At 35.0% G+C, this 17424-nt stretch overlaps 2 protein-coding genes across 5 annotated transcripts; both read right to left on the bottom strand.

The window, feature by feature from the left end:
- Window positions 1-64: 64 nt before the first annotated feature.
- On the bottom strand, window positions 65-7028 carry LOC104611555 (uncharacterized). 4 transcript variants are annotated; one of them, XM_088896276.1, is made up of 11 exons: window positions 6706-7024; window positions 5007-5021; window positions 4661-4755; window positions 3746-3868; window positions 3582-3664; window positions 1685-1818; window positions 1328-1377; window positions 1094-1186; window positions 905-996; window positions 501-607; window positions 65-401 (listed from the first exon to the last, which is right to left on the bottom strand). In XM_088896276.1, the coding sequence occupies exons 1-11, from the start codon at window positions 6919-6921 to the stop codon at window positions 366-368; spliced, it is 1044 nt and encodes a 347-aa protein (XP_088752402.1). In that variant the 5' UTR covers window positions 6922-7024; the 3' UTR covers window positions 65-365. The 4 variants fall into 4 exon arrangements, with proteins under 4 accessions (XP_088752402.1, XP_010276954.1, XP_010276952.1 ...); XM_010278652.2 differs by having other exon boundaries at window positions 5007-5122; window positions 6706-6834; XM_010278650.3 differs by lacking the exon at window positions 5007-5021 and having other exon boundaries at window positions 6706-7020.
- A 2804-nt stretch (window positions 7029-9832) lies between these two features.
- Window positions 9833-16808, bottom strand: LOC104611554 (uncharacterized). The gene is made up of 5 exons (XM_010278649.3): window positions 16368-16808; window positions 14295-14552; window positions 14130-14216; window positions 13929-14062; window positions 9833-10087 (listed from the first exon to the last, which is right to left on the bottom strand). Exons 1-5 carry the CDS (start codon window positions 16602-16604, stop codon window positions 9982-9984), a joined length of 822 nt encoding a protein of 273 aa, XP_010276951.1. The 5' UTR covers window positions 16605-16808; the 3' UTR covers window positions 9833-9981.
- Window positions 16809-17424: the final 616 nt, after the last annotated feature.

Here is a 17424-nt window from a genome sequence, read left to right as displayed (position 1 = left end):
TGTTCGAAACTAAGAGCAGGCCATGCACTGACTGAAGCCGAGTTCTGTTGGAAGACAACGAGAATAATACAAAATTAATAGGTTCCATGCAAGCCATGTATGTACTGCAGATGAAGCAGAGAGCTTTGCTTTCTGTCCCACCACTTGTGGCTTCAGTATTTACCTATATCAAATGCTACAGAATAACAAATTAAATCTGAAGAAATATGGTGATTAGGTTGTCAAAGAGATGAAAATAGGTAAACAAAGGGCCATCAGGCCCATGGTCTTCTGCTTCGTGATATAAAAACTGAGACCAAGATAGAATAATACGAGACCAGTGAAGTACCACCACCACCACATCAATAGTCGATGCATGACTGGAATTAGAGGACATACTTTTGGATATCTTGCCCTTGTGACTGCAGAAAATAAATTTTCAGTTTTAGCAACAATAATAATAACAAATTTCTCATCCATGTAAACCATCAAAAGATACATCAATGAATAAACTGACTCACCTGAAAGTATATCAATGTGAAAATGACACCAAGGTTCCAACAGGCATGCATTATGATAGGAGCAAGAAGGTTTCGTGTTTGAGCATATACAAGCCCCAGAACCACCCCTACAACAATTAATGAATTTAATAAAAGGACTTTCTTTATGAACTTAAAATACCAAACACATAAAGCAAGTGTTTCTGCTTATTTCATATTTGAGCCATTATAATAGATCCCTGGCATACTTGGTGGCAATTGATACAACTCAAAATGGTATGTCAACAGTAGGAAGAATCAAAGAACTACCACTCAATGAACTAAAATAACAGCAATGATCTAAGGGCAGTTCCATTAAAAAACAAAAACTGCAACAAAAGGAATGCTGTTGATGATGATCATTCATTTTGAACTTGAAGCCTTACCAAATATTAAAATCTCTGTAGACTTCCCAGGAGATTGGTGCGCAAGTGTAAAAACAATAGAGCTTACAATAATAGATAAGGGTACCGGTAACCTGAAAATTATGTAACAATGAAAAACAATTCTAGTTACTCTCCTGTTGATTTGTAGATTGTTGGAGGTAGAATAATAGTAAATCTCAGGGTACTTGCCATTTTGTCAGGGATGTCATCAGAAAACCTCGATATATAGTCTCCTCACAAAGTGGTGCTAGAATTCCCAGGATGCCAAGTAAGGAAGCATTGCTGGATGAAAAGGAAAAAGGGAAAAAATCATGAAAACATTGATTGTATGATAGTAAGACCTTCAATATCAAATTTGCAGGAATATGGAAGAGAGATCTGATTCAATTTCCAACTATGAGATCTTGAGCCAAATTATAAAACCTTATGCTTGATACACCAATAAATGGCAACAAGCGGACCAAAGACTCTGCCTGGATCAGAAGGAAATTAAAGCAGAAGTTAAACACAATAGTCTAAAATGCAGAAGCCTATAGCTCTTCAAACATAGTAATATGAAGAAGAATCCTAGAAAATTGGTAATATATATAGGTTGAAATCATTAAAAATGGAAAAAAATAAAGAATAATCTATTCACTTAAAGGTGATTTATTTCAAGGTTACCAAAAAGAATCAAAATACATGCCAGAAACCAGATATGTCAGTAACTGGTATGTTTGTGCAATTTAAACCATGTGGAGTAAAATATATCATGCTCTTGTTCGCTGTGTAATAGAGGACCTCATTTTGTATCTGATTGGCATCAGGACCAGATATGAAAGATTTAATGAGAAAAACAACACTTGATGCAGCTACTAGACCTCCAATACCCCACAAAAGCCAACCATTCTGAATGTTGAATGGTTGGTGCCATCCTGTAAAAGAGTCAAGAAATGAAGCAACCATGTTATATATTCAGATAAGCTAACACCAGGGTGATAGTTGGACACCATTATCTATATCAAGCTATAAAATCACCATTGTTTCATTGTAGAAGTGATTAATAAACTCCTATATGTCACAATCAATGAGAGGACTACCAAGTACATATCTTTTCAAGTTCCAAACTACTATCTAGTATCTACTGTATTCTTAAAAATGAGAAAATCAAGTAACCATAAATTATGAAAATGAAGAAATGTAAGAGAAAACTGATAAAGAGAAATAACAATGACAATGAATGATTATGAGTTTTGCAATGCCATACGAATGAGATTTCCCCTCACACCTCACCTTAGGCTCAGTTTGGAAGGAGTACAAATATGTACACTGCAAATACATATAAAATATAAGGTTTTGCACTCCATATTTGTATTTGTAGTTTTGTACTCCTTCCAAACTGAGCTTTATCTGAAAATTACCCTGAGAAATAATGATATCCACATCTTTAGGGAAGTGAGGAAATACATTGTGAACAATCCATTTAGACAAACCTATAGATTACTACAACCATCAGATGCTCCAAAGGTAGTTTAGACTAGAGGGGATTTTATATTCTCCACCTGTGGATACATGTAGTGTACATGCAAAATGGATAGGGACCAAATTTTTTATGGTTCTACCATGTCAGAATTCAAGCTCACAAAATTTTCATAAAATAACAAAACATAAACCTTCTGAAAATAGGTCTTTAAATCTGATGATTGAAATCATCTAAAGGCTAGCTTTGAATCGTAGGATCTCTTAGTTGAAACCCATCAAATGAAGACTTCTGATTACATTTAATTTGCATCAAATTCAAAGAATTCGTTTAGTAAAAGCAGACATTCTGGTGAAGAATATTGCATGTTTGCACTAATAGAAGTTGAGAGAGAGAGAGAGAGAGAGAGTGGTCATGATTAAATAAAAACTAGAACGGTTCTAGGAAGTATTCTACTTTTTTATAGATACTCCAATAAGTCACAAGATAAATGCAGATATACTTCTGCTTGTTGTATTTACATGGTTAAGCATTAAATCAGAATCATATACATACTGCAAGACAAACCCTTGCAGAATTAGTTGATGAGAAATAACAAACTAATTTACAGTGTTTGCATGGAATGATGGGCAATCGAGAAAGATTGCATCCACTAAATGAATGTAGAGGACAGTAGGAACTTGAGATGGATGTGACGGACAAGTAGGACGGAATTGGAAATTAATGCTTTTCTAGAAAACTAAGTTCAGGTCCAATTGATAACATGAAAAGTCGACCAAGATGGTTTGATTATGGGCATAGAAGAGCACTAACTCCAAAAGTGAGAGAAAGTGATCTAATGAAAATTGAGGTTCTACAAGTGCCAAAGAAGTTTATAAAGGATGTAAGTAGAAATAGTGGAGAATAGACCTAAGGAATCAATTTAACCATGGATATTGATAGAGTGGAATAATGAAACAGGATCATTATAGCTGATGCTATGTATTAGGGAAGATGTTGTCATGTTGATTATAAAGAAGTGGGATATTAGTAATTCATTTTTAGTAATAACCACTGAAACTGATAAAAACAAACAGTGATGATAGAAAAAGAACTTTGACCAAGAAATAGGAATTTTGTATTTTTTAGTGGGGAGCATTGAAGGATTCCAAAAAGTATCAAAGTTTTATACTTAATTCCCAAGGTGAATATAAGAAATTTGTGTAGTGTCATACATACTGTAAGAGAAAACATTATCTGGAAACGGTTGATAAGGACTGACAAACACATACAGAACTGACAGCTTAACTGCAGTTTTTAGTCTGCACAGGAAGAATAGATATTATTACAAGGGAAAAATAGGAGTGCTTCTCCAAAAGAAACTGACTACAATTTATACATACAATTCATCCAGAAAGAGTCGAATTGCTTCTTCATCAGTGCCATGTAGGTGTGGTGTAACATTCTCAGCATGGGGTTGCATCACTCCAAGTCCTGCTGATTCCACAATTCCTGTCAATAGAATGCTGAGAAGGTAGCATTAGAATCTAAAATAAATACATTCTCGATTGGTCAGCATGGCAAAATTCAATGTAAGTGCCATGATTATGATAGGAAAGAAAGCATAGATGTATCATGATACATGGATGATCTACCACTTAAATATGTATTAAAACATACTATAATAGGCTATAAATATGTCAAGTTAAACGAACTACCAATGTTTTGCATTAATTATGCCCTCAGTTTCTCTTATTATAAATGCAAATGAGCACCAGAAATTGCATAAAACAAAGATCTTGGTGAAACCACCTTGGTTAAGATCTGAATGGTGCACATATAGGTATTACTCAGATTTCATTCTCTCAGAATGAAAGAAAGGGAAAGTTTGCATGCTGCAACAATCCATCTAGAACAAGATGCAAGAAGCTGTCTGTTTTCTGATGGCATGGTCATAAAATGACAGTGCAAAGAATGTCACTCAAAAAAGTTTTCCTTCATACATCTTGGTCTATATATATATTTTCTTGGGAAGAGATCTTAGAAAGGGATTTTTCACCACTCAGGGAGAGCATATTCCTCTTTAACAGATCCAACATGAACAGAGTGAGATATCTTGACTCATTTAGGTAAATTTGACCATAATCTAAAATCTGAACATGTTAAAGTGTTTGATCACAATTCATTCACACCAATGCCTTATGGTTCAATCTAGAATAACAACAATCTAACATTTAAGAAATTATCAAAAAAAAAAAAACAATCTAACATTTAAGAAAGCAAAGTTCATGCTATGATACACATATGAAATAGATCACCTCATCAAGTATGGCATCATTACATATAATATAATCTTCCAGTCCCATGGGACATCCCATGCTTGGAGAAGTAGCCATTGATCATTCTCCAAACTCTGAAATAATTTAAAAAGACATGCCAACCCATCAGAGTGAAAGGACAAAGCACAAATGAACATTAAGCCTGATTGTGAGCTCAACATTTATGATCAAATAATAAAGGAAAGAATTGAAATAGATACAAACACATATTCTGGTATACAGGATATTTTTATCAGTATACACACACAGTTTCCTGCAGATGCATTAAACATCAAAGCTTATATGATTTTAAATGTGGGTCTAAAAGGGACTAAAAACCACTTACATGAGAGAAGAGGTACTTTAAAAATGCATTCAAGAAGATTGGAACATCAGTATAGCGCTTGAGCATCAGAAAGCCAATAAACATCATTGACTGTTTGTTGAATTCTACAATGTATGCTTTTCAGCCAAAAAGAATGAAAAATGAAGAATTTTAAAGATGAAAGAAAAAGAGAAGCGCCGGGGAACAAATTAAAGATGCCAAAAATGTAAGTACCTAATAAATAAAAGCCAACCAATAGATTATACAATAAATAAGAACTAATAGATGTATGCAAATACAGTTAATTCATTTTCAGAAAGAAGAACCATTATAAGAATGGGAGAGAAAGAGAGAGAGAGCAAACATAACCTACATGGTATAGAATAAGCCAGAATCTTATATTTGACATATGGTCTATTAACTTCTCTGATCAATACATATGGCTCACTAGCAACCTATTTAGTTCAAATTGATTTGCCACAATGTTGAGCAAATCAGGTATCTAAAGTGATGGCAATTGGACAATTCTAAACATTCAACATGGAGATGAAAATTGGATGGGAAGAAAAGTTAAGATAATGATTGAAATAGATGGAAGTAATGTTAAGTCATCAATTCAGCATTGTTGGTTGCCTTCATTTAAATAAAGCATGTGGCATATGCAATGTGCCAATGCAGGAAACAAATAATATATTATACAAAGCTATTTTTCAGTTATTTATGAATATTATTAGCAAAAAAGAGAGAATTTTCAGAAGTCCCTCAAATATGTGGCCCAGTTTGAGGGCTCAAAACTTCTACTCTTTTTTTTATTTGATCAGCAAAAAATCCTTCTATCATTTGGTCTAATGTGATTTCATTATATGATATTTTATCACCTATATTATATCCAAAGACACAACAACTTGGACATGAATCAAGCTAGTTACGACCAATTGCAGATAACAAACAATTACAACTTTCTCTATTTCTGAGATTTTTTTTAATATAGATTTATTTATTTTACAATGCCTTTAAAATTTTTTATATGAATTCGCACCAAACATTAATAGATGAACACGTTAGTTTAGGGCCAAGAAAGTTGAAGTTACAGTAGGTTCCTGTTTTCATGTCTTATGGGAAATGGGGATAGGATTCTATTTCCTAAAAACTAGGACACATATATGGCTACGGGTATCCCATGAGTATCCTTATATCGCGCTTATATGTCAAATAGAATTAAATTTTTAACTTACATAGAGGTTTTATTGTATGATTCCTGAAATTATACCGTTTTACACGCTTCACAAGCTGTTAGCACTATAAATTTGGGAACACCTTGTAAGCTGTTAGCAGTATTCATCAATCTTCAACATGGGCACATACACATTACGCATGTACAGGTATCCGATCCTCCGTAATTATGTTTGTCACAGTTAATTAATGAAATTAAAATGAAGCTTTGGTTTGTTATTTTCGTTGGGTTTGACCCTTAAGAAATTCTCTTTTGGTTTGACTTAGTGTCAATCCATTTAGCAATTGCAACAATTACAACGCAGATACCACTAGCAATGCTAGCTCCACAGGTTTACTGTCACACGGATACTGTCATCACCGCCAACGAGGAATGCGCTACTCACCCGGACCTAGATGTTCCTCATTAATGGTGATGGCACCACCCCTATCTCTGGTTCCCCCCCCCCCCCCCCCCCCTCTTCCAATAGGAGGTTAGAAGATTTACCTTCTCGGAACTGACTTCCTTGGACCCTTCTGTTGACTTGAACGAACGAACCCTATAAACCTCTCCTCTGAAACGCGGAACATTGAGTTCCTTCTTTCCCCTGTAATGGCGTCTGGTAAAAACTGTTCGATTTTGTTGAACATGAGAAGAAGCACTTCGGTTTCTGAGAAGAAACCTCGGTGTCCCCAATTGATTTACTGATAAAACCAACGACATTTCGGTTCAGTTTCGGGTTAGAGAGGCTTGTGAGCGGTTATTCATTCATGAGCCATCACCTTCCGCAGTTTATCATCTCCCAAACGCCAGAGCAAGAGATTTTTTTTTAGGAGACATGAAAAGTACAATTACGGAAAAGCCCATTTTTCAATGAAATATTTGCCGATCCGAGTTACCACTGACCACTTCAATAGGCTCGGTACAATTTGTGTTGACTCGCCGATCCAACTCCGATCCGTGGCACTCAATCCCTTATTTATTCAATTTAATTACTCATTTTCATTGTTGCTGATATAGGTTTCGTTTTTTCTTTTTTCTAATAAAAAATTGTGAATCTTGGAGCTTTAATTGGTTATTGTAATTGCTCTAGGAGGGCTTGACCAAGGATGCATATCTCGTGAGTCGTATGTATCGTAGCGATACAAATCCATATTGACTTGTATCACATTATATCATTCGATATGTAGTGTTTCTCTACAAAAAGTTGTAGGTGTAGTGATTCAAACTAAACTCACCAAAACACACCCAAAGCCTACACCTTAAATGCAATTCTAAGCCATTAATCCACATTTGTCCTTGCAATAATAAATAAAATAAAATAGACTTTATTAACTTTGGTCTCTACATGTTATTTTTTCAATCTCTATTACCCAAAAAAAACTCTAATTAAAATTTTAAAAATTATAATACTCAAAAACAGTATTTTATAAACTAATACAACAAATAATCTATCAAATTCATGTTTATATATTAATATCAAGAAAATTATACAAATAAAATGTTAAGAATAGAATAACTATTTTAATACTTAAAATTTATAAATTTGCAAATGATATGCATATTAAAATATTATATATTTTTACAAATTATTAATTAACATTTTAATTTATATTAATAAGTAATAACAACATACTTATTATTTATAAAAAAGAAAAATATTATTTTTTAAGACTATAACATTAAATTGAATTTATCAAATCCATTAATCTACATTTATTTCAAAAACTTATTTTTCATATTAGAAAAATTATATAAATAAAATATTAATAAAGAAATGATTGTTTTAGTAATTAAAAAATTATGAATTTTTATATGATATGTATAATATAGATTTTAACAAATTTGATATATTTAAGTTAAGATTATATTTTTATAAATTATTAATTAATATTTTAATTTGTATTTGAGAATTTAATATTTAGTTGACTTTTTGTTAATATTAAAATTTAAAAAATAAAAATAATTTTTATAATAATTAAAATATAATAGGTGCATATGTTGAGTGCCTTGGACTTTTGATTGATACATTGTAAATAAAATTATATGATATCTATGCAACACGATGTCTTAATTATAATATATTTCTTCATATATATCCCTAAAATATACATTTTCTATGTATTTATATACTATTTATGATTATTTTAATATTAAATATAATGATAATATTATATTTATGAAATTTATATATATTTTCTTAACGTATCCATATATTTTCATATTTTTTGTTCGTATCCATGTGTTTTCAAAACGTATCTATATCCATACCTGTATCCAAATTGTTTGATACCAATAGTTTAATCCTTCAACTTGATGTAGGTTATAACATTCCAACTAAGCCCCACATGGGAATGCCAAAAGCTTCGGAATGACTAATGAAGGACTCTGAGTAGCTTTTCCGCAGCTCAATAAACAGAATGTACCCCAAACGCAAAAGCCCTTCCAAACGGGCTCTAAGTGTAGTAGCATATGGATGCCCTATCAACATGTTGCTTTCTTTGTCCACTGTTAAAATTGCTTCAAGGAGAATTGGGTGGGTACTGGGTAGGAGATGTCAAGGGCTGTTAAACACTTGTTGAGTGAAGTTTTCAGCAGAACTCATAGATGGAGAGGTATCGTATCTAGTCCTGGAATTCCAGACCCCAGTTGGATATTGGTATCAACTACCAAGCGATGTGGGGGGAATTCTACTACTAGGATGCCATTGAGAATTCTTGATGCGCAGAGAAATTCTACTACTTGATACTTCCCGATAAATCAGTGAGTTCGAAAGCATTCCACTTCAACGAGATGCCAACCAAGAGACCATGGAAATTCTACGAGGATTTCCCAATATGGGGGTAATCACATAAAATTTAGGGTATAATACAAAAACCTTCTCTGAAATTTCTAAGAATCATAAAAACCTCCCTTACAGTTTTATTTTAATAAATACCTCCCCTAAACTTTTTAAAAATTCGACATAAGCCTCCCTTCCCCCACCGTCCCAGATGGAGAACATTAGACTAATGCATCAGTTTTTTCCAAATATACATTCTGCCCTTTTATAAATTATTTTACATACAAAATTACTAAAATAATCCCATTTTAACTCAACAAAAATACATGTTTTAGCAATGTTGTATGTAAAATTACTGAGATGATTGTTAAAAGAGGTTTTTGTTGAGTTAAAATGGTGTTATTTTAGTAATTTCGCATATAAAATAATTTATAAAATGGTAGAATGGGCATTTGGAAAAAACTGATGCATCAATTCATGGGAGGTATTTGTTAAAATAAAACTATAGGAGAGGTTTTTTAAGATTGTCAGAAATTTCAGGGGAGGTTTTTGCATTTTACCCTTAAATTTATCATGGTAGTCCTGAAAACTGTGCCTCAGTCTCAGACTAGGTGCCAAAGAGAATTCTTGATGCGCCATTTCACTGGTTCCGATGCTGAGAATCTGGATCAATGAATGGGAGCCAATTAGGCCATTCAGATTTTCAAATCCTCAATCCCAGAGCTGAATAATGGGAAATGATCAAAAGCCCCTTTTCAACTGGTCTCTCTTCTACAATGCCAAATTAGCTAATCAACTCTGGAACAAGTACAGCTTGCTACTTGTACGGTTGTACCCCTGTACACTAGGTTCTTTTAATATCCTCAAAATCTCAAGGAAATAAAAAAGAAATATTATGCTGAGTCAAAATTGCAAATGGTCCAGTAAGTAAATTTTACACCGAGTCGTCTTAACCTAAAAGAAAGCACCTTTTTTATCTTCTCCAATCAAATCAATTGCAACTATTGTTTCTTGAGTGCATTCATCTTATCCCTGAGATAATAAAGCTTGGCCCTTCTTACTTTCTTCTTGTCCAGCACTTTCACCTCCTTTATGTTGGGAGAGTATCTGTTATCACCAATTTTTTCAGGTATTAGAGTTGAGGTACATAAACTGTTAAAAAGAACAGCATGAAAGAAAAAAGAAAGTACCAACATAATACCAATAATGGTCCCTCTATCTTATTGGAATCTTTGAATACTTACCCTTCATGAAAGGGGAAAAATAATTGCTGTTTTAAAGAATGCATCAATGCAAATAATGAATTATCAAAGGAAAAAAGAAAAGACAAAACTAAGTGATTTGAATAACCTCTAAGCCGCATCACTACATAAGTGTAATTGGAACAAATGAATTTGGCAATTTACAGGATGCCGTATTATTGCATTAATACAACTTTTGAAACCATAAAGATTAAAAATCATGAAAATATAAACATGAGTTGGCTAAAAGCACAAAGGGGACGATTGCAGCAATGATTTCAAAAGAGGAATAATCATTATATAATGTTGTACAGTTGTCCCTTTCTAAATATTCTTCTCATCATTATACATTAAAACATAATTAACTACAGCATGTCAGTTTTAAGTCAAATCAATATCAATTTCCAATTACTGTATGGCAGTAAGGTAAAAGAAAAACCAACCAAATTCCCAAAGAAATATACAAACTTTGTAACCCCACAGCTTAATAGTTGATGACAACAGAGGTATATTTTTTTCTGCTAACTAGCTATTTCTCAAGTTTCCCAATCCCAATCACAATACATGATTAGATAGTTAATACTAAATTAAGATAATCATCATCATCTAAGCCATGTCCCAACTACATGGGGTCGGCTACATGAATCCTGTTTCACCATTCTATTCTGTTTAGTGTCATACCAATTGTTAAAATTTGAGCCATTAGATTTTCTTACTTCAACCCATGTCCTTCTCGGTCTGCCCCTAGCTCTTCTAGCCCCTTTAACTTGTAACAAATCACTTCTTATAGGTGTTGTAGATGGTCTGCTCTGCATATGACCAAAGTCCAAACCTTCTTAATCTGCTTCACCTATTGGAGCCACTCCTAGGTTCCTTTGAATGACTTCATTTCTGAGCTTGTCCTTTCTAGATTTTTCCACTCATCCATCTTAAGACTTGCATTTCTGCCACATTCATTTTTTGGGCATGTTGCTTCTTCACTTCCCAACACTGTCCCATACAGTACAACCCTGTAATAATTTCATCCATCCACAAATCTAATTAATGAGTTAGATCAGATCAAATTGAATTTAATTGGATTGGTCTTGTTAGTTGTTATAAATGAATTGAATTGGATTGAATCTGGGTTGTTTTAATCAATCCTTACTGAATTGAATCAGATTGGATCAAAATCCAGTCCATTGATAGCCCTAATTTGGACTATTTAAGGGGAAAGAAATGCAAACATTTTTCAAGAACAATCGCACCAAGGAAGCATTCATAGATATTAGAGAACTGATCAGCTAGAGTTGTCCATTGACTTTGGATATCTTTGCACAATTCTCAACTAATGAAATTTTTCAGATACTGGTAAGCAGTGGCTAATGCCTCTTTTGCAAGGAATAATGCATGTATGGAATAGACCCCACCTATACAAGGTTAGGTTGCATTAAAATTAACTTTGACGGTTGCAATTTAGGCAACCTCGGAAGCTAAGGAATTGGGAGAGTTTTCAGAGACAATAAGGGCACATATTACACATCTATACATGACTTAATAGAGCATGGTGATTCTACAAGGGAGAAACTTTTGGCAGTTCTCCAAGTACTGAAAATGGAAAGAGTACTCAACTATGAAAATTTGGTGGTTGAAGGTGACCCCAAAGTGCTAGTGTGATGGTTAAAAGAAAACAAGGCAGGCCCATGAAATATAGGAATATCTTGAAAGAGGTACAACACTTATTAAGAGGGAAATGACAATTAACTTCTAGTGAGTGAAGAGATGCTCAAAAGCCTAGCCAATGCCTTAGCTAAGCATGAAGTCCTAAGCAGCTACCTTCTTTTTTTTGTTAACTGATAGAAAAGCTAAGAAGTTTCAACCCCTATAGCCTATATATGCTGATTAAGGTGTGCCCCCCCCCCCACCTTGTGCCTTGAGAACTGTAGTAACTCCCACGTGTTCTTTCATGATTAATTCATAAATCTGTTTGTTGTGGATCAACAAAAGATAGTTTCCTCAATTGTAAAGCAAAGAAAATCTATTAGCATACAGAGCAGAAATTCCGTTACTGCAAGAGGTTTCAACCACATACGGAAAAAAATATAGAGCAGACCTCATATCTTTTCCATCCATTATTAATACTGCATTTATTGCACATGCCTCCCTTGCTGTCCATTAAAAGAAAAGAAATGTACAAGGAGCATACAAGAAAAGAAGCAAAAGGCAAAGAGTGACAAACAAAAGCTAACCTTGAACTCTTCCCAAATTACCACCAGACAAGATAACCCACAAATATGACAGAACATACTAACATATTCAACACCAAGGATATAACAGCCATAATGCCCCCCGGCCCCCACCCAAAAGAACAACCAACGAATCTCAGTGAACCTTGCCTTCATTCCCATCCTGGCATCCTCCATTTAACTTTCTGCCTCATCCACATCAACATCACTGCCTTTTTTTGGTCAATAACCAACTGTTTTATTAAAGAGTAATTAGTTTACATATATACATTAACCCTTAGGAGAGATAGCGCAACTTTCTTTTTTGCTTACAATTGTGCCCATGATCTCTCCCCATGCCTTGTTTTGCTAAAGAATCGGTCATACTGTTTGGTTCCATTTATACCCATTAAAGCCTCACTTCCATATCTCTAGTCACCACCTTCTAAAACCAAAGAAACCTCCCTCTCAACCTATTATCAAAGGAAGTGTTCTATATTTCTTGGCTACCACGGTGGATGAGAAAAGGCCCCACACCAGACTCTAATAGATCCACTCATCCACATTTAAAGAAGCATCACTATCTTCCACAACAAACTCCATCCCAAAAAGGAAGAAAAGCCACCCTACCCAACAACAAACCCAAACACTGCACCACAGGCGTGATGCAAATACGGGTGCAAGTTGGGCCAGCTTAGGTGGTTGAATGACTTATTCAAAAAATTACATCAGGTTGATTGATGTATCCCAACCCAAGTTGTTTAACTCCCAACCCAACTTTTTTGGGTTGCATTTGGGCTGGGCTCACATTGGCCCATTCTCTTCACTGCATTTTTCTAATGTTCTTATTTCTTACACTTGGATTAATGTCCACTGATTTTAGCATTGCTATATGTACAAGGAGAAAGGTATGATGCTTTAGGAGCACTATACCTATATCATGTTAGAAATGATTCGCCTTCAAACTTTTAATTGTTAAGAATTGAGATGTATGCATAGATGTATAGACACTAGTGACCTAGCCCCTCATAAAGTGATGCCATCCAGTCCCAGTCAAGCCACAATACATAAATTCCAATACAATAATTTTAACCTAAGGACAACCTTATCCTTCTGCTTGCTTCCCCACATCTTGCCACAAAAAATCCCAAGCCAAAATGAAGACCAAGGAAGAATATACATGATAGATGTATTTGTAAGGTGATCTATAAATGTCTTCTACATGTAGCAGTAAGAAAGATATCTGGAAGACCTCTTGTCATGCATTCTTGCTTTTTTCATTTAACCTGTTCTTGTATTTGTATAGATGTATTAAGAAGCACCTAGAACATTAATTATGCACGATTACCTTTATTAACTTCAGACATATTTTCATTCAAATCTTGCATTTATGCATCTATGTCTCGTCCTTTTTTGATATTCATATTCAGCTTATTAAAATAAAAAAGCAGTGAAAGGCACAAACTTCATAGGGTAGACTTCGCATAAATAATATTCACTTACAAAGGGAAGACAGATTCCACGCCAACCCCTGCCACCAGCCTCCTTAACCTAAATGTTGTATTTAGACCAGCATTCCTTCTTGCTATAACAATGCCTTTCAGAATCGAAACACGCCGCTTGTTCTCAGGAACTTCCTGTTCATATAAGGGATCAGCCATGAACAACCCAATTTATAATCACCTCATCAAGAATTCGTCATACCACTTTGAGCTGAACAATATATCCAGGCTTTATATCAGGTATTTCTCTCTGTACCCTTACTTCCTCCACAGCCTCTTTATCCAGAATCTGCAAAGCACAACAACATTATTATAGGTAAAGGAGATGATGCAAGCTCTATAGAAGGATTTAATATGAAGGCCATGCCTGCATTATATGCCTGGATGTTTTATCAAGCCTCTTAAATTTGATCCGAGGAGCAACATCAGGATTGGAAGCAGCAGAATCTTGCAAGATAGATCCTTCTGGCTGATTCATTGTTGTAATGCGCCTGATGGGAGTATGGCCAGTGGGCCCCACAGTGCCCCATTGAAATAGTGTTTTCTCTTGTTTTCCATATGACAGTGACTTCAAACCTTCAGTTTGATATGTTGATGATTCTTTTTCAATGCCAAATTTAGCTTGCTGTAATATATTCAGAACAAAACATGTAAGAGCTTAAAATTTTCTATACCTTGAAAGAAATAGTAAGATGAGGTAAATTTTGAGACTTTTGCAATCCTAGAATGTTAAGACAAAGATTGAATTGACGGACAAAATATTAGCATCATAATACCAAATAAAGGTGTATTCATAATGAAAATGCAAAATGCACTGCTATCAGGTGTCAATTGATCAGTAGCAACTAGCAAAACTATACTAAGATCAATATGTATACGAGAATACAAAGAAAGTAAAATGCAATGAAAAGGGGTGGGAGCTGTTTGATACACAGAAAATTCTCCCAAATCAAACCTTTAAAAAAAATTGATTCTCATAATTTGGTTTAGATACTAAAAATTGGCTGAAGATCACACTTTTTTATGATCTACTCAAGTAACAAAGGTAAATGGGACTACCAGGCTGATTCTTGGCATCCTGTGAAGCAACAACAAAAGGATGAACTTCTAGCAGTTACAAACATTCAGAGAATCTTCAAAACCTGGATAAAACGTTTTTCAATTTGGTTGCAACTTTGATTTTCAATATTTGGTTTATATACTCAAGATTGGCTGAAGATCACATTCTTTGTATGATCTACGTACCAAATGTAAATGGGGCTACCAGGCTAGGACACCTGGCAGAATGCTTGGCATCCTGTGTTGGAAGCAACATCCAAAGAATGAACTTTTGGCAGTTACAAATATTCAGAGAATCTTAAAGATCTGGATAAAATGTTTTTTAATTTGGTTGCAAGTTTCCATTATTTAGTTCATATGATCAAGAAAGAGAATATTCAGAAAATTTTCAAGGAAAAAGATTATACAACTTCTATAAATACCAGATTGTAGTTCTCTTTTAAGATCAATAAATGAAGAATGAAGAATTCTCTTTACTACTGTGTCACTCCAAGTTCATGAAGGCGCTAGACTCCCAGAGAACGGGTGCCAACTAAGATAATTCAATCTCCTTATCTTGTTTACTTATTCCAATAATTCTCTTGTATGCTTTTTTACCTCATTGTTATAGAATTCTGGTCTGATAATTTTCCTAGTCAACAATCTACATTTTGTTTCTCAACCCCAATCCTTTATCTTAAACCCCTTCTAACTTTCTAGCCTCTGTCCTTCATCTCCACCCTTGATCTTTCTTATGTTTGTATTTTTTATAACAAAGAAAATGAAAACTTCATTTATGAATAATAAGGGAATGCAAAAAAATAGAATTGTCAAAAAAGAAAAAAAAAAAAAAAACTAACTGAAGTTTTGGAACTCCTTGAGAGCATTTGACCAGAAGATTAAAGAGCAACGCCTTAGTTAAGGAGATATTTTATATTTCCCCTAAAAATCCTGCTGATTCTTTCTTGCCAAATTGCCCAGCACACTGCAAGTGCCATCCTCCATAACCTGGTTCCCATCTTACTAAGGCAGTAAGGCCCCTTACTTGCCAGCCACGATGACATTAAGGATTTGAGATCCACGGGGATCACCCACTGCTCACCAAAAAAGCTGTAAAAAAATGTTACCGTATCTCTGGCATTGGTATACGCCATAAAGGAATAGATGCATACTGGTAAAACCCATATAATGTCGTGAGTTCAATAAAAAGCATAGGACCAACATTTGCGCATAAAATCAAGAATTAAACATTGCATGATCCATTTGAAATTTCTAATATATACCCCACAGAATGCCAATTGTGGTATTATAATGAAATGCACTCAGAGAATCCCAAAACGCATGTATCCTAGATAGAGTATGGAAGAATAGAAGTAGAAAAGTTAACGACTACAAAGCATACCAATGTTACCCCAAAGCATGAAGGAGACTCGGGACGCAATGAGGAAAGGAAGCCCTCTGAAAGATGATTCGATGGCTTATAAAATAATGAAGCCCCTCCTCCACCAACTTTATGCTCCAAAGCAATGAATCCAGAACCACCACATAAGCGATAACCCTGTGATGATTTAAGATGAACAACTTTCGAACTCGTAAAACGGCGTTCGATTGTTCGAAGGCTTCTACACAAAGACTGCATATCTCTAGAACAACTTTGCACCAACGAAGAAGAGAAAAAGGGGGATGAGCGCCCCGCAACAGTAACTGTAACAGTCGATTTCAAAGCTCTGAACTTCCGCCAAGTCTCACCTCTGTAACTAAAACCCTAATCCCTAGAGAAAGACGAACGCTTCTTTCTGCAGGGTTGGCTATTGGCTCGTACGAGTTAGGAGCCACGAGCCAAGGTGAAAGGAGCTCGCATTCTACGGTCCCTTCGGTTCACGTTTTATATGGACCAACCAATTATATTTGGCCACGTCATTTAATGTCTTATTCCGTTTCTCTCTCTTCCAAGTTCCAACTCAACGAAAAAGCAAAGAGGTTCATAGACAGCCGAACTGATTCAGCCTACCGGAGAAATAGAAAGACCAAGAAGAAGACGAAGAAGAGAGGGTTCGTCGTCCCTAACCTCTTGCCTGAAACGGAGAAGTGGTGGCCTTCGTCGCCGAGTTTTCAATCATAAGATCTTTCGGGTTGTTGGCTCGATCAAGAACAAGATCCAGTCTTGGATTGATGAAGGCATGGTTGAGATCCCAGGCCCAGCACTGTTCATCGTCTCCCCAATTCGAACCCCACCACTCTACTAGTGCAAATGGATCATCCGATCCGATTAATCGAATTCGGATCACCCCATCCAAAATAATTTTGGGAAAATATATGATGTGGAAAAGGTATGGTATGGGAAGAGTTTTGACCAATCAAAACCGATGTGACGGTTTCCGGTCACGTATCATTTTTTTTGGCTAAGTATCTCGTCAGCTCATCTGCTCCCAAGTGACATGTGACTCAGGGGCTGAAGT

The sequence above is a fragment of the Nelumbo nucifera genome, chromosome 1 (assembly GCF_055504915.1).
Source record: "Nelumbo nucifera cultivar China Antique chromosome 1, China Antique-T2T, whole genome shotgun sequence".
NCBI classification, from domain to species: Eukaryota; Viridiplantae; Streptophyta; class Magnoliopsida; order Proteales; family Nelumbonaceae; genus Nelumbo; species Nelumbo nucifera.
This window is presented reverse-complemented; position numbering and strand designations above follow the sequence as displayed.